The sequence below is a fragment of the Eriocheir sinensis genome, unplaced genomic scaffold, assembly GCF_024679095.1.
Source record: "Eriocheir sinensis breed Jianghai 21 unplaced genomic scaffold, ASM2467909v1 Scaffold1186, whole genome shotgun sequence".
Lineage (NCBI taxonomy): Eukaryota > Metazoa > Arthropoda > Malacostraca > Decapoda > Varunidae > Eriocheir > Eriocheir sinensis.
The window spans coordinates 1,447-19,674 of NW_026110503.1; the positions used below are offsets into that span (position 1 = coordinate 1,447).

Below are 18,228 nucleotides of genomic sequence, written 5' to 3' on the forward strand. Positions count from 1 at the left end.
ATGATAGATAAATAAATTGATAAAATGCATAGATACACACACACACATACATATAGATACACACTGATACAAACCGAAGAATAGTTATAGATAGATAGAGGCCATGATAGATATTGACAGCAAGCCCATTCCCTGAAGTACTAATAGAAGTAGTAAAACGCGTAACATATTAACTAATTGGTAGATAGCATGTTTTCTCCCAGCGGGTTACCTGTGCGCGGTGGCCAGGTAAGGGGTTGGGAGGTGGCCGGGCTAATAAGGGAACTCCGAGCTTAAGACTTATACGAGGACAAAAAAAAAAAAAAAAAAAAAAAAAAAAAAAAACCTCTCCCTTACTTAGAAATGTCAGTCACTACGAATTCAGAACCAATCGGCAATTATTATTATTATTATTATTATTATTATTATTATTATTATTATTATTATTATTGTTGTTGTATTTGTGGCTTTCTTTCTCTCTTCTCCCTTCTTCTTATTTTTCCTTCCTCCTCCTCCTTCTCCTCCTTCTACATCTATACTCCTCTCTCCCCCTCGTCTTCCACCCTTCTTCTCCCTACTTTACCTCCATCCCTCGCTTCTTCCCAGTCTTTTCTTCCTCCCCTTTCCTCCTCTCCCAACATTGCCTCCCTTCCTCCTAACTTTCTATCTTTCCTTTCTCCCTATCTCACCTCCCTTCCTTCCTCCTCCCTTCCTTCCCTCTATCTTCCTATCTTTCCTTCCTCCTCTACATCTATATCCTTCTCACCCTTCTCCTCCCTCCCTCCTTCCTTCTTCCTCTTGCCTCCCCCAAACATATCCCAAGCAAAGATTGACATTGCTTTCTTCTTCTTCGATAAACACTAACATAACTTTCTCCTCCCCCACAGGCGCATTCCTGGTGCCCTACTGTGTGTGTGCCATCTTCGGAGGCATGCCCATGTTCTTCCTCGAGGTGGGCATCGGCCAGTTCATGAGCGAAGGAGGCATTTCGGTGTGGAAGATGTGCCCGCTCTTCCAGGGTGAGTATCAGGGGGAAGGGGGGTAGTAGTAGTAGAAGTAGTAGTAGTAGTAGTAGTAGTAGTAGTAGTAGTAGGAGGAGGAGGAGGAGGAGGAGGAGGAGAAGAAGGAAAAGGAGTAGCAGGATTAGGAAGAGGAGGAGAAAGAGGAAAAGAAGAAGGTGGAGGAGGAGAAGAATGTGGAGGAGGAGGAGGAGGAGGAGGAGGAGGAGTAGTAGTAGCAGTAGCAGAAATAGTGTCACCATCAACATCACCATTAAAATCATCACAATCACAATCACCAAACATCTTCAATATCACCACCACGACCATCACAACACTTGCCTTAATACTTGTTCCCCGTGCCTGACCCCTCGCGTTCCCTCCCCGGCAGGCATCGGTTACGCGGCCATCGTGGTGTGTAACTGGCTCAACGTCTACTACATCGTCATCATTGCCTGGGCCCTCTACTACTTCGTGCTCTCCTTCCAAGCCGAGTTACCCTGGGCGAGCTGTGGCAACTGGTGAGTGTGGGTGTTGGGGGTGTGAGGGGGTGGGTGAGTGCAGAAAACGCATAAAATTCACCTCTAGACGATTCATGGTATATTCCTCCTACCAATTTCGAGCTGTGGCAACGGGTGAGTGTGGGTGTTGAGAGGTATGAGGGGGTGGGTGAGTGCAGGAAACGCTTCAAATTCACCTCTAGACGATTCATGGTATATTCCTCCTACTGGTTTCGAGCTGTGGGAACGGGTGAGTGTGGAAATGTGGGTGATGGGGAGGGATAAGGGTTGGGGTGCTTGGGTAAGTGCAGAAGATACAGAAAATTCAACTCTGGACGATTCAGGGTATATTCCTCACTCAGCAATGCAGGTATATGAAACAGTGATCTTCCTCCATTAGTAAACCAGGTGTTCGGTAATTGATGAGTATATGATCGTGCATCCAAGTGTGGTAGAAAATGACGGGCATCGAGATAATTAGCAGCTCACCCATCACTTGAGAAAGACGTTTGTTAATTTAGGAAAGGAAAATGAGGTTTAGAGCAGAGAGGGGAGGGGTGAGAGACCAAGAAGATGAGAGGGAAGGAAGTATATAGAAAAGAGTGAAGGAAGGAAAGAAGGGAAGAATGAGGGAAAGAAGAAAAAGTAAGGATAAATGGAAGGAAAGCAGGAAAAAAGGAAGGAAATAGGAATGAAGGATAGAAAGGAGGAAAGTAGTGAAGGAAGGAAGATATGGAAGAAGGGAAGAAAGAGGGAAAGATGAAAAAGCAAGATGGAAGGAAAGCAGGAAAAAAAATTAACTAAGGAAGGAAATAGGGATGCAAGATAAGGAGGAAAGGAGTGAAGGAAAGGAAGATATGGAAGAAGGGAAGAAGGTAGAGGAAAAGAAGAAAGAAGCAAGGAAAAATGGAAGAAAAGAAGGAAAAAGGGAAGGAAAAGGAAGACAACACAAACACAAGCTCAGGTGATGCGCAGGTACTAATCACCTTTCTTGTGTCTGTGTCTCAGGTGGAACACGGATGCCTGCGTGTCCTTCGACGGCTCCACCAACCACTCATTCATCCAGGAGCTCAAGGCCAACAACATAACGCCTAGGGACTCGGTCGTGGAATTCTGGGAGTGAGTATTGCAGTGTTTCAAGTGTTCCAAGTGTTGCAAGTGTGTTTCGTCTTAGCTTGTTTTTACCTTAAACTTCCTGTAAGACGCAAAACTCTTTCTTGCGATTTTTTTTTAACTCTTTTTTGTTCTCTTTTGCTTTCTCGCGACACTTTTTTCCCGTAATTCTGGGAGTGAGTATTGCAGTGTTTCAAGTGTTCCAAGTGTTGCAAGTGTGTTTCGTTTTAAGACGCAACACCCTCTCTGTTTCTTTTTTACTTTTTTTGTTCTCTTTTGCTTTCTCGCAACACTTTTTTCCCGTAATTCTGGGAGTGAGTGTTGCAGTTTCAAGTGTTTCATCTTAGCTTACTTCCACCTTCCTGTAAGATGCAACACCCTTTCCCTCTTTTTGTGTGTTTCTTTTTCAATCATTTTGACTCACTTCAACTTCGTGCAACATTTTTTTCTGTATTTCTGGGAGTGAGTGTTGTAGTGTTTCAAGTGTTTCATCTCGGCTTACTTACATCTTCCATAAAACGCAACACATACTCTTTTTGTGTTCTTTCATTAATTTTGGCTCAGTTCGTCTTTGTAATTTCCCATTTAGCAGACGCCCCTTTCTGATATCCCTTTTTAATAACGTCCCTTTCCTCAAGCTTCTTATCTTTGCCCAACGTCGCTTTCCTGGACATTACCTGCAATAATTATGTTCCCTTAACTTCCTTTTTTCCAGCAGTCTTTTACTTATTTCCCGTTCCCCTCAGTAGCCCCCCTTAAACCTTCCCTCCTCTCCCCGCCGCCCCTAACCTCGTCCCTTGTTCCCGCAGCAACCGCGTCCTGCAGATCACCGACGGCGTGGGCGATATGGGCAGCATGGTGTGGCCGCTGTTCGGCGCCCTCGTATTCTCGTGGCTGTGCACCTACTTCGCCATCTGGAAGGGCGTCAAAGTTACCGGCAAGATCATGTATTTCACAGGTACGTCACGGGCCGGGGTTCCGCCTTGTCGAAGATCTCTGCGTCCATCATCAACAGCCAATCACTTCCTTCCCGTTTGCAATACTTGGCATATGTGAAATAGCTGCCATTTAACCGCAAACAACGACCCCGAGACGAGAGTGACCGGCGCTCTTGATTAACCAGCATTGACTTTCAGAAGTGATTTGAATTGATGATGATGCTGTACTAACGAGACATCTTTACAGCCACTTTCCCGTATGTGATGCTCACGGCTCTCCTGGTTCGTGGGGCGACGCTGCCAGGAGCCGATGAGGGTATTCGGTTCTACCTCCAGCCTAACTGGACCAAAGTCTACGACTATCAGGTAATAACCAGTGTTTTCAGGGCCAATGCAGTACTGGGTCGCGGCTGCGGGCTGTGCTTCATGTCCTCGTTCGTCTGTCTCAGGTAACGCTCTCTGTATGGTGCTCAAGTACAGTCTCCTCCCCAACACCTGTCTCTCAGAGGTCTTGATGCTCTCTACTAATGTGAAATTTATGCCATGTGATTATGTGTTCGACGTGGCGAGGGCCGCCGCAGCAACAGGCCCGGGGCCGCCCGTGCCTGCCGCCCGCCACCCGGGCCGCTCGCTCACTCTAATCTCAGAAAGTTGCACATTGGTCCACGCCCGCCACTCGCCCGCTGCTCGCCGCGGCCACGGAGGCGCGCGCTGCCCTGCCGCCCGCACTGTTCGGCGCCCGCCTGGGGCTCGACGCGCCACCTCCCGGTACTCCGGGTGGCGGCGGCGGCCCAAGGCGGCGGCGACGCGCGGTGGAGGCGGCGGCGGCAGCGGGCACCCGGGTCATGGGGGCCGCGGCGCCACGGCCGGGCGTGCGGGCGTGGACACTCACGTGGTCGCCGGGGGGAGAGTGGCCATACACACCGCGGCATGAGGGCGTGTGTGAGTGTGTGTGCGTGCACCACCGTGCGTCCCCTGGCGTGGGCGGCGGCTCAAAGCACTCAGCACTCAGGCTTCAGCAATCAGCGTCAGCCCACGCCCACGCCAACACCGCAGGGTGGCCCACGCGTGCACACGCGCCCACTGAGTGACGCGCGGTGCTCCTTACCCTGGTCCTCGCACCTAGTCCTTACCTGGCAGCTGAGGCAGCAGGGGCGCCGCGCCGCTGACGACGACGGGGGGGCCACCTGATAATGATGATGATTTTGTTGATATTGTGGTTGATGATGATGATGATAGTTTGCATATTCTGAACACACGACAGCGAGGAGGATGGTGATGGTGTATCCAGTGATGATGATGATGCTGATGATGATGGTTATGATGATGATGATAATGATGATGATGGCTATGTTGATGATGATGGTAATGATAATGATGCTGATGATGATGATGTGATGACGTGCACTGACTGAGGCCCTGCATGTTGATGTTGTTGCTTGTTAGACACGACAGCACGAAGCTCAGCACAAGAGGAGGAGGCTGAGGGGAGGACGGGAAGGGGTAGGGGGCGACGAGGACGAGGACGTGAGGAAGAGCGGGGGTGAGGGCGAGGTCAGGAGACAGGTGAGGCTGGAGGCAAAGGGGATGGGAAGGAGGAGAGGCCAAGTCAGGGTATGGAGGAGGGAACAAAAGGTGTGGAATGAAAGAAGAAAAAAAAAAGATAAGAAAGGAGGTGAGAGAAGGTGGTGAGTGAGTGTTGGTGTGTGTGGGGGAGAAAGGACTTGTGGCAAAGGTCGTGGGGCTGAGAGAGACAGGACTGACAGGCTTGGGGGACCTGAGCGAGCTAGGGGATAGAGGAGACTGACGGGGAAAGGGTCTAGCGAAGGTCTCGGGGCTAGGAGGTCTGCAGTTAAGGACTAGAGGTGCAGTCGAAAACAAAGCACAACAGACCACTGGCTCCATCAAGGCAGAAAAGGAAGGAAGGAAGGAACAGAGGCGTCGTAGGCCGGTCAAGCACATGGCCGCCTGCCCGCCTGCCTGCCTTCCCATCTTTGTTTTGTCGGCTCTCTCTCTCAAAATGGGACACTGAAATATGTCATACAGTACTGAAACACTGGGCATATGCCAGGTGGATGCATACGGTCCACAGGTAGCTGGTCCCCGCGGCAGGCAACACTACAGCGGTGATTTTGTTTGGCCCTGCAGGTTTGGAACGATGCCGGGACGCAGGTGTTCTACTCGTACGCGGTGGCTCTCGGTGGTATGATCGCCCTCGGTTCCTACAACAAGTTCAACAACAACTTCTTCAAGCAGTGCGCCATCCTGTGTGTGTGTAACTCCGCCACGTCGCTCTTCGCTGGCTTCGGCATCTTCAGCATCCTCGGCTACATGAGCTACCAACTGGAGCTGCCCATGGAGGAGGTGGCAGAGGCTGGTGAGTGTGTGTGTGTGTGGGGGGGGGGGGGGGAAGGAGGATGGGAAAACTAGTAGGAAAAAAGAAAAAAAAACACAATGGGACGAATAGAGAAAAGACGAAATAGGAGAAAAAAGAAACGAAAGGAGATAAAAAGATAGAAACGAAGATAAGAAGATGCAGAGAGAGAGAGAGAGAGAGAGAGAGAGAGAGAGAGAGAGAGAGAGAGAGAGAGAGAGAGAGAGAGAGATGAAAAACACCAACACAGAGATTGGCAAAAGAACTGCATCACAAGAAAGAGAAGGAAAGAAAAAGAAAGAAAAAACGAAACAAGGACAGAATGAAAGAAAGGAAGGAAGAATGAATGAAAGTAAGACAGAAAGAAAGAAAGAAAAGAAAATAGCAAGAGACAAAGACGTAAAGAAAAAAATGAATGAAAGTCAGAAAGGAATGAAGAGAAAGGAAGAGAAAGAAAGAAAAAAAACAAAAGAGGTAGACAGAATGAAAGAAAGAAATGGAGACAAGTAAAACAAATCAAGAAAAAACAAAACAAAAAAAATAAATGAATGGGAGAAAGAGTGAATATATGACAGACAGACAAACAGACAGACAGACAAAGCTTACCCACACCTTTCCCTCCCCCTCAACGACAGGTCCCGGTCTCGCCTTCATCGCCTACCCTAAAGCCATGGCCTCAATGCCCATGGCCCCGCTGTGGTCTGCCCTCTTCTTCTGCATGATCCTGATGGTCGGGTTGGACTCCCAGTTTGTGCAGGTAAGGAGATGATGGTGACAGGAATGGTGATGAAGATGGTGATGAGTGAGTGAGTGGTCCCCAAATGATGTGATGATAAAGAAGTGGTGTAGTCGTAGTGGTAGTTTTATGGTGGTGGTGACAGGAATGGTGATGATGGTGGTGATGGTGATGGAAATGGTGATGAAGATGGTGATGAGAGTGAGTGAGTGGTCCCCAAATGATGTGATGATAAAGAGATGGTGAAGTCATAGTGGTAGTTTTTATGGTGATATTGGTGATGGTTGTGACAGGAATGGTGATGATGGTGACAGGAATGGTGATGAAGATGGTGATGAGTGAGTGAGTGGTCCCCAAATGATGTGATGATAAAGAGGTGGTGTAGTCGTAGTGGTAGTTTTATGGTGGTGGTGACAGGAATGGTGATGATGGTGGTGATGGTGATGGAAATGGTGATGAAGATGGTGATGAGAGTGAGTGAGTGGTCCCCAAATGATGTGATGATAAAGAGATGGTGAAGTCATAGTGGTAGTTTTTATGGTGATATTGGTGATGGTTGTGACAGGAATGGTGATGAAGATGGTGATGATACTGAGTGAGTGGTCCCCAAATGATGTGATGATAAAGAGGTGGTGTAGTTGTAGTGGTAGTTTTTATGGTGATATTGGTGATGGTTGTGACAGGAATGGTGGTGATGATGATGATGGTGAACTGATGATGATATTGACAAAGGCAGACAGGGATATGTTAGTAGTGAGTTTTCATTGTGAGTGGTGATGGTAGACAGGAATGATGATGATAATGGTGATGATGATGATGATGATGATTGTGAAATAGTGACATCTTCCAATGATAGTGATGATTCTGACAGAGGTAATGACGAGAGGTATAGAAGTAGAGGCAGTTCTAAGATGATAAAGGTGATGGTAGTGACAAGAATGATGATGATGATGATGATGATGATGATGGTGAAGTGATGATGATATTGACAACAGTAATGACAGAAGTTTAGGTACCATTCTAAGATGACAATGGTGCTAGTAGTGACAGGAATAGTGATAGGCCTACTTGTGGTGATGATAGTGATGATGGTGATGATAATGGTGGTGTCTGTGCCTCAGGTGGAGTCTGTGGTGACGGCCTTGGTGGACCTCTTCCCCGACACCCTTCGAGTGGGCCGCCGGCGGGAGATGCTTGTGGGAGTGGTGTGCCTCGTGGACCTGGCCATCGGATGTACCATGGTGATGCAGGTGAGTGGTGGTGGTGTGGTGGTGGGGGGGCGAAGATGAGAGCAGTGGGGCAGTTAGTTAAAAATGTTGAAAAAAGTTGAAAGTTTCGTTTAGTCGGCGCAACATCTGTGGTCGTATGCCGAAGAGAGACAGAAGGGGAAGGAGTTATAGAAGGGAACAGATCCCAGGAGACGGGACAAAACCCCCGATTAATACCTGGTACCCATTCACTGCTGGGTGGACAGGGGCGTAGGGTATCGGAAAAAACACCCAAAATTTTCCACTCTCGGGATAAAAATGTTGGATGTGCACTAACTCAACACATTACAAATTCAGTTGTAGTAATCTAAAAAAAAAAAAAAAAAATCAACAATAAACTAACTACCCCACCAGTCAAATTAATGTCGATGAAGACGAACACGACGTCTAAACACATCTAATCTAACTCTCCTTTCGCGTGTTCCAGGGCGGCATGTACGTGTTCCAAATCTTCGACTCCTACTCGGCCAGCGGCATCATCCTGCTCACGATCTGCTGCTGTGAGTGCATCGTCATCGGCTGGGTCTACGGCGCCGACAGGTTCTACGACAACATTGCCATGATGCTCGGACACACCGTTATGCCCTTCTTCAAGTACTGTTGGCGTTACATCACCCCGCTCCTCACCTTCGTAAGTGTTGCGCTGCCCAACTGTACCCAACTCTAGTGTTCCATGTGTGTTGATAAGTGTTGGTGGGATTCACATGACTGCAGAGGATGGTGGTGTTATTACTGCTGCTACTCTCCTCATCCTACTTCTCCTCCTACTGCTACTATTTATTCTTCTACCTGTCACCTTTTTACTGTCATTCCAATCTTCCTGTCATCCAAAAAGATGCGTTTCGTTCGCTGGTCTCACGGTGTTCCTTCCTTCGTGTTCCCCAGTCCATGGTCATCTTCGCCCTAGTCTTCCACCAGCCGCTCACCTACAACAACACCTACGTGTACCCCATGTGGGCCCAGGCGCTCGGCTGGCTGCTGGTGTTCGGCTCGCTGCTCTGGATCCCCGGTTACACCATCTACAAGATCTTCCAGTACCCCGGCACCATGCGCGAGGTGGGTGAGAGAGAGAGAGAGAGAGAGAGAGAGAGAGAGAGAGAGAGAGATAATGTGTGTCTGAGTTGAAGTGATCACTGATCACAGCAGTGGCAGCAGCCCAGCCAATGCAGGGATTAACGTGTCTGTGGTGTTTGCGTTGCAGAAGTGGATCGCGTCCACGCGGCCCATCCTGAAGGCCCACCACCTGCGGCCCCAGGACTGGGATGAGAACCCCGAGCTGCCCTACAAGAAGACCATGACCATGGACCCCCTCACCGAGGACGCCTGAACCATCGGCCCCCCGACGTGATGGTCCTCCTGCCGGCCTCAGGCGGCGACCACACGCACTGCCCTCTCCCGAGGGTGCTGAGGCTCGCCTGGGGGGGCCGCGCCCTCGCCGGGCACCCCCGCCGGGCACCCACGCCGGGCAGTGCCGCCACCGCCGGCCCCGCCCGGCGCCCCGCGCGGCCGGGGCGCCGCTGCACAGTATTAGTAGTAAGTAGGCTAAGTCTGTCCTCGGAGGAACTCTTGTAGACAGTGGTCGAGGACACTGTTGTGTTGGGTTGCGGTGACGGCCGCGATCTGTTCACTGTCCAACACAACGCTGTTACGTCGTCGTCGTCGTCTCGTCACGTCATCTCACGCCATCGCGCCTCACCTGTACATACGCATCTGTCATCACGTCGGCATCTTGAACTCACCCTCTCGTCGGGCACACCGTTACTCTTCGTCTTTTGTCAGTAATGATAATGATAATAATAGTACTAATAATAGTAATAATCATAATGATAAGAATGTGTTGAATATACCTGGAAGTGGTGAGGTGCACAGCGGTGGGGGGCCCCCCCCCACCACCACCACCACCAAGCCCACCACGACGATGCCCTGCCGCTTTTTTAGCCGGTCAGTCGTGCCGCCGCGCGGGGTCCCCCGGGCGGCGGAGTGCTGCTGCTGGCCGCGGTGGCTCGGTTGGGGGTCTTGGTGGTTGTGGCCGGCGGGGAGAGGGAGGCACGGATGAGGAGGAGGAGTGCCGCCTGCCCGGAGTGTTCGTGTCTTCCATCCCCGGATCGATGAAGACGCTTTACGAATTAGTCTGTTCTTTAATAAGACGTTACTTTGAGGCGGGGCGGGGGTAGAGGGGCGGCCAGGGGGTGAGTTGTGGGCTGATGGCTGGCCCGGCAGGGGGAGGACCAACCACACCCTGCCACACCCGCCACCACGCCCCACCACCCTGCCGCCCACCCCGCCCCCCGCCACACCGCGCACCTTACAGTTGTTCGAGGTAGTGTTCCACAGACTCTCTTAGCGCTAAGGCCGAGCCACGTCCACGCACAGCAAGGGCGCGAGTTACTGCTGTGCGTGCGTGAGTCAGTGAGTCAATGAGTCATCCCGCCGAGGCAAGACAGTGTCATAGTGAGTCAGTAGTTCACACATTCCACGGCATGACATGATATCACAGTCCCTTCTGGTGCTGCCCCGGGCCACACACACACACACACACACACACACACACCTTCATTAACCTGTGTGGAGTTGATGCCTGCTCTGACGCCCTCCCTCACACCTCCACCACACCATCACCACCACCACCACCACACATCTCACACACACATTATCAAAAATTAAGTAAGTATATCCTAGTTATTAGAGAGAAGAGAAAGAGAAAAGGAGAGAGAGAGAGAGAGGAAGGCATTGGCGAACACTGTCATAGTAAGGCTGCAACACACGCTCTCCCACTCCCCCATTTCTCCCCACCCACCCCCCATCACCCCAATATTAACCCCCCCAACACCCCATACTAGAAAAAAATCCCCTCTCATTCCCCATCCTCCCCTATCCAATATCTGATCCAATGTTTGTCTCCCCCCATCCACTTCCCCTCTTTCCTCCCCTCCAATTCCCCAACACCCCAATCCACAACCCCAAAGAGAAGCACCCCAGCTTATCCATCTCCCCCCCCCACAATATAAACCTCCACCCCATTCATTACTTTCTTCCCCTCCCCTCTCCTCCCCGTCCCCCTTACAACCACCTCCAAACCTCCATCACATGTTTTCATCCCTATACAATCTCCTATAGTCCCTCCCTATCCCCCCCATCCCTTCCCCCGTGGGCCAGAGTGTGAGCGGGGCCAATGTAGTGTCCGCAAGTGGTTATAGCAATTGTCTATTTTCTTACTGTCACGTGTCATTAAAGCCTTGTCTGTACCCGTAAATAAAGTCCTATTATATAGAAGTCTAGTGTCTTTTATTCACAACGCCTTTTTTTGTTTTGCTGTTGTTGTTGTTGTTGTTGTTGTGTTTGACCTGGCGTGATCTTATGATTGACCTTGTTCTTTCTACCTCCTTCCTCCTAGCTATCACGCCCCTCCCCTCCCCTTCCATCACCTCCCTTGCTCTGCCTTCCCTCCTTCCTCCTGTCTATCACGCCCCTCCTCACCCTTTCCATTACCTCCCTTGTCACCTTGTGTTTGTTTTGCCTTGCGTGATTTCATGTTATGTTTATTTTTTTCTTCCTCCCATATTGTAGCTCTCCTCTCAAATCTATCTTCGTACCCTCACGCCCCTTCTCTCCCTTCACCTTTCCTTCCTTGTCATGCAGTCTCCCCTCACATTAACCCCTTCGTCTCGTCTCGGAAAGTTGGAAAGTTTCGTTTAGTCGGCGCAACATCTGTGGTCATATGCCGGAGAGAGACAGAAGGGGAAGGAATTATAGGAGAAGGAAACTGATCCCAGGAGACGGGACACAACTCTCGATTAATACCTGGTACCCATTTACTGCTGGGTGGACAGGGACGTAGGGTATTGGAAAAGCCGCCCAAATTTTTCCACTCCGCCCATTTCGTCTCGTCTCCCATCATTCCCGGCACCGCTGCACACAATTTTTACAGCATCTCACCGCTATGATGTCCAGTTTCCTAATGCAAAAGTTAACCAGCGTCTTCATTCTTTCATCCCTTCCACTGGTATACTCTTGAGCAGCCTCCCTTGGTCTGCACTTCCTCCTTTCAGCGACTCTGAGTGTTTCCACAGGGGCGTCATTTGTGGGTCTTGGGGGGGGCAGTTGCCCCCCCAAGACTCAAGTTGCCCCCCCCAAGCCTCAGTTTGCCCCCCCCTACCAGCGAAGCCTCAAGAAGTAACAGCAGCTGGATTTATTATAAAAAAACAAAAAAAAAAAAAAAATATATATATATATATATATATATATATATATATATATATATATATAAAGAGAGAGAGAGAGAGAGAGAGAGAGAGAGAGAGAGAGAGAGAGAGAGAGAGAGAGAGAGAGAGAGAGAGAGAGAGAGAAAGCTGATGAAGCTCTTTGCTCACCAAACTGTCTCTGCCCCCCCCAAGAAAAATCTGAAATGACGCCCCTGTGTTTCCAAGAGCAAGGCATCAAGACACCTTCCCGACCTAATGTACTTATGCCTTTTGAATGTCTGTCTGTCCTCTTCTTGCGTGCCCAGTGCTTTGCGGGTTCTCTTTTTCTATTATGATTTGCTCTTAAACTGTCTTCTTAAGAGTAAAAACAAAAATAGATAAACAAAGACAAAAATAAATAAGTAGATACAATAATGAAATCATGCAAAAATGTATATGAAGGAAACAGATGAATTGAAAGATACAGGAAAAAAAGATAAGATAGAATGAAAAAAAGGAGAGAGAGAGAGAGAGAGAGAGAGAGAGAGAGAGAGAGAGAGAGAGAGAGAGAGAGAGAGAGAGAGAGAGAGAGAGAGAGAGAGAGAGAGAGAGAGAGAAGCCAACGCTGTGCAGACATATGGACTTCGTGGTGTTTCAAGGCTTGTGTAATTACCTAGTTGTATTTACCTAGTTGTGAAATACAGGAAAAGAGCCGTATTAGGCTCGTGCTGTCCCGTCTCCATAACGCTTATTAAGGTGGCGTCACACTGGACCAAATCTGGCGAGCACGAGCTTTTGCTGGAGGGATGGCTTGCTCCCGAGCTCCTGCGTTTAGCTCGCCGCTTGGACGGGGAGCAGCTCGGCGAACCGCAAGCAGGCAGTCAAATGAGCTCTTTGGTGCACCGATATGTGAATAATATATATTACCTAGTGTATTGAATCCGTATACCCATGATATTAGAAAACTTATTCACATACTCCTTTTATGTTTGACGGTGTTTGTAATATTTTATAATGTTGAGTAGTGTTGGATTTTATTTTGATTTCCAAGACCAAGACCAAGACTGCCCAGGCCAGCTGATATAAACACTCGCCATGGCCACCTCTCCTCGTTCAAAAGTTCACTTGTCCTCCTTCTTTGTACACTCTTTGATAGCAAGAGTCAGGGACCATCCCGAGTTATGGGACCACAGCCATCCAGATTTCTGTAAGTCTACGCTGAAGAATGTTATGATGTTATGATGTACACACCATGGGTCTCCCTCCCTTCTCTTCAGCCATGACCGAACCCAGACTCGTCTTTTCTTCTTCTGAGCTCGTTGAATAACAGCAAGTAATGCCGTCACAGCTGCACATTTAGCCGTAATGCGAAGCGTAGGTGTAGTGGGCACCATGGTTGAGGCTTTCTTTACAATGTTGCTCGTCGCTCGCCCCTCGTCAGTGTGACGACAACAGTGACTTGCTCGCGAGCAAAAGCTGCCAGCAAGAGCTCGTGCTCGCCAGATTTGGGTCCAGTGTGACGCCAGCTTTATCCAGTTTGGCTTTAAATTCATGAATCGTTTTTGCACACACAGTCTCCTTGTCAAGTCCGTTCCATGTTGTTATGTTTCTGTATGGAAAACTGTATTTTTTTATGTCTCTCCTACAGTCGCTCTTCTTCAATTTCTTACCATTGCCTCATGTCACACTTCTGTCACGTTCCACTAGGTCTTCCCTGTCTAATTTCTCCAATTCCTCTTGTATCCTGTGTGTGTGTGTGTGTGTGTGTGTGTGTGTGTGTGTGTGTGTGTGTGTGTGTGTTAAGGGGTCCCTCAGGTACTAACATAAATAAAATTATCCCCAGGTTTCCCACTCTTCCTTCCTCCCCCAGGTTTCCCCAGGTACACACACGCTATACCTCCCTTCCCCAGGTTTCCCCAGGTACACACACACTCCCTTCCTTACCCAGGTTGCCCCAGGTACACACACGCCATACCTTCCTTCCCCAGGTTTCCCCAGGTACACACACACTCCCTTCCTTCCCCAGGTTGCCCCAGGTACACACACGCCATACCTTCCTTCCCCAGGTTTCCCCAGGTACACACACGTTATACCTCCCTTCCCCAGGTTTCCCCAGGTACACACACGCTATGCCTCCCTTCCCCAGGCACCTGAATAAGTAGATTCAGGTGCCTACGAACAGCAAAGTCGAAAAAACTGTTGAGATGATTGAAAGTAAGTGAATAAACTATCAGGAAAATAGGAAATAAGTAGACAAATATATAAGGAAAGTGAACTGAAGAAAAGATCGAAACTAAGTAAATATATAAGACGGAAGACAAACTGTAGTATTACCATTCAGATGACTGACACAAAGGAAAGTAAATTAATATAGAGATGGAACATGAGTCGATAAACATATATAGAGTAAGAAAACTAATGAAAAAATCGAAAATAAGGAAATATATAAATCAAAAGGAACGCAAACTATACTATTACCGTTGAGATGATTGAAAACTAAGAGAAGTAAACTAATAAGAAGGTAGGAAATAGGTAGATAGATAAATGAGGTAAACTAATTATTGAAGAGATCGAAAATAAGTAAAAATAAACAAATAAGAAGGGAGATAAACTACATTACCCCAAAGTCAATTCACACTCACCCCCTCTAGCGGCGGATGTAGCAAGTCACTTCTGTAAGGAAAGCAAAATTATTATTATTATTATTATTATTATTATTATTATTATTATTATTATTATTATTAGTAGTAGTAGTAGTAGTAGTAGCAGTAGTAGCAGTAGTAGTAGTTGAAGTTGTAGTTGTAGTTAGTAGTAGTAGTAGTAGTAGTAGTAGTAGTAGTAGTAGTAGTAGTAGTAGTGGTAGTATTATTATTATTAGTAGTAGTAGTAAGAGGCGAATCAGGTAGAGGGAGGAATGCGAACACTACAATCAGCCTGTTCAGTAGCCCTCAAACACCTGAGACGATGAGAAAGAGAAAACGGAAGTGAAGGCTTTGGGAGAAGGAGGACGAAAGAATAGAAGTTTATGGAAGTGGAGGAACAGAGAGGGAGGCAAACAAGGAAATGAAGGAAAATCAATAATAAATAATGTCTACATCTGGTGAGCACGAGAATATAACCTTTAAAAATATGTAGCTAATGATAATAAATACTACAGAACAAGGAGATGAAAGAATACAAGAAAAGAACAACGCAAATGAAGTGAAACAGTGAAATAACAGCAGAGAGAGAGAGAGAGAGAGAGAGAGAGAGAGAGAGAGAGAGAGAGCAAGGAGATGAAAGGATACAAAAAAAAGAACAACGCAAATGAAGTGAAACAGTGAAATAATAGCAGAGAGAGAGCAAGGAGATGAAAGGATACAAAAAAAAAGAACAACGCAAATGAAGTGAAACAGTGAAATCATAGCAGAGAGAGAGAGAGAAATCGTGCAGGTGTGAATAGATAATGGTGTGCAACAAGTGTTTGGCGAATGATGTGCGGTCTGTATACCCCTTCACACGCACACACACGACTCTCTCTCTCTCTCTCTCCCAAGCATTTCTTCCCCCCTCCTTTCCCTCTTTTCTTTCCTTCCTTCACTCTGCCTCCCAAGCATGTCTCTCCCTCCTTCCCTCCCTCCAATCTACATTCTCCTCATGCAGTCAAGAAACTCACACAGCAAAAGGCATTCTTCCTCCTTCTTGTCTCTCCTTCCCTCCCTCTCTCCTATATGTTATTGTTCTCTCTACAGTGCACTCTCATCTCTGCTCCCCTCCCCTCTTCCCCCCGCGGTCTACTTCCCTTTCCTCAACCCTCCCATTTATACACCGTACCCTTTTTTCATCTCTGTTTTCTCTTTTCTCACCTTCCCCCCTTCTGCTATGATAATTTTAAATAGAGCGTATTGGCTGTACAGGCAGCGCCACATGTGGCCACTCAACTCTAAGCTGTCCCTTCCATAGAGTTCAAGTTATAGACTAGAGTGCGTTTGAGGCATGGTGCCGCCATCGCTCCAAGCCGATGATTGCACACACCACTCCTACCCGATTTCAGTTTTTCTCCATGTCAAATAATAGTGTCAGGAAATCGGGTAGGAGTAAAGTGTGTGCAGTCGTTGGCTCGGAGCGGTGGCGGCACCAAGACCCTGTACCCTGGAGGCAGCCTCAGACGCACTCTAGTGCATAACTTGAATTATATGAAAAGTACTGCTTTGACAGTTCACCGAGTGGCCACGCATGGCGCTGCCTGTATAGCCAATACGTTCCATTCACAAAGAAAGTAACAATGGGAAACAAAGTATCGCACCAGAAAGCGAACGTAGTGGTAAGCCTGCAGGAAGGCATCTGCAGGCTGGACGCCCTGAAGGTGTCCTACAGGGGCGGGGGCTGCCGCAGGAGGCGGCGTGAGATTGCCTCCTTTACTTTCCCCCGCACCGGCTGGAAATGCACTGAGGGGGCAGAGGTCTGCGAGGCCGAGGGCGGCCTTAGCGTGCCCTTGGCCACGCTCAAGAAGAAAGACGGCAGCAGGACCGTCCTGCTGCACTGCAGCTCTGACAACCTAGACTTCCTGTATTTCTCCGTGTACTGCGACGGCAGGGACCCCGGGGGCGCCTACACCAGCATGCGGTGCCACGGGCGCCGCTGCAGGGAGGCGTCGTGTCCCGCAGTGTGCCCCCTGCCCCCCTGCCTAATTTTTTTTTTAGATATGTAAACAACAAAAAAGAGATTCCAAATGGGATTGGCCCATTAACTGATAATTCGGGCAATATCGTGACAGGCAGCCAACGCATAGCGAATACGTTAAATTCTTATTTCGCCTCGGTTTTTAATAGTAATTCTACCGAAACTGCTGCTGTTCCTAACACTATTGAAAATCCCAGTCATTCCCTCCCTGACTTTGAAATCAGTATACAGATAAGGTTCTCAAAGCGCTGCAGTCACTTAAAACTATCAAAAGTCCAGGACCCAATAAATTATATCCAAAATTACTTAAAGAAATATCAAGGGAAATACTCAGACCTTTAACAATGCTTTTTAACATGTCTTTGCACCATGGTATCGTTCCTAGTGATTGGAAAATGGCTAACGTAACACCCATTTTCAAAAAAGGCAACCGAAAATTACCGGATAATTACAGGCCAATCAGCTTAACTTCAATTATTGGTAAATTATTTGAGACAATTATTCGAGATAAGGTAGTTAACTACCTAGAGTGTAATTCGCTAATCCTGGACTCCCAACATGGCTTCCGTAACAACAGATCTTGTTTGTCGAATCTATTAACGTTCTATAACGAGCTTTTTGCAGTCTATGATGTTTCTAAATCACTTGATATTGTTCATTTGGACTTTCAGAGGGCTTTTGATAAAGTTCCACACTACAAGTTGCTTCATAAGATCAATGAAATAGGTATCGGGGGTAAGCTTCACGAATGGATCAAGCACTGGCAAAGCAATAGAAAGCAAAGAGTTGTAATAAATGGAGTGACCTCTGAGTGGATGCCAGTCACTAGTGGTGTCCCCCAAGGCTCTGTCTTGGGATCCGTTCTCTTCGTCATTTACATCAACGAGATTGACCTTGGTCTCAATAATTTCATTAGTAAATTTGCGGACGACACGAAAATCGGCAATGCGGTACTTACGGAATGCGACAGGCGGAGCCTACAAGAAGATTTGCGTAAAATATCAGAATGGTCAGTAAAATGGGAAATGCCTTTTAATATAAACAAGTGCCAGATTCTGCTGGTTCGATCTAGAAATATAAAGAAGGACTATGAAATGTGCGGCGTTAAAATTAAAAGCGTCCACTCGGTCAAAGATCTTGGCGTCACAGTCGCGTCTAACCTCAAGTTTTCCCAGCAGTGCAACGAGTCCGTTAAAAAAGCAAACAGGATGATGGGTTTGACTAAGATAAATTTTTCGTTCAAGAATAAAGATGTTATACTACCTTTGTATAATAGTTTCGTCAGACCTCATTTGGAGTATGCCGTGCAGTTTTGGTCTTCCCACCATGCGAAAGACATCGCTAAATTAGAAGGTGTTCAGCGTAGAGCAACCAAGATGATTCCTTCATTACGAAACAAACCCCACGATGAAAGGCTGTCACATCTAAACCTGTTTTCTCTTGAAAAACGCCGCCTAAGAGGAAAACTGATTGAGTGCT

The 18,228-nt window shown here is 47.8% G+C and overlaps 1 protein-coding gene across 1 annotated transcript; it reads left to right on the top strand.

Moving 5' to 3' along the window:
- Positions 1–866: 866 nt before the first annotated feature.
- LOC126989475 (sodium- and chloride-dependent GABA transporter 2-like) lies at positions 867–9,640 on the top strand (the record flags this gene model as incomplete). Its single annotated transcript, XM_050848058.1, is given in 11 exon segments — positions 867–998; positions 1,369–1,498; positions 2,486–2,596; positions 3,400–3,548; positions 3,776–3,894; positions 5,677–5,905; positions 6,538–6,659; positions 7,760–7,888; positions 8,334–8,537; positions 8,792–8,962; positions 9,108–9,640. Coding segments are annotated over 11 exon segments (1,622 nt in total), but the record flags the coding sequence as incomplete, so codon positions are not given.
- Positions 9,641–18,228: the final 8,588 nt, after the last annotated feature.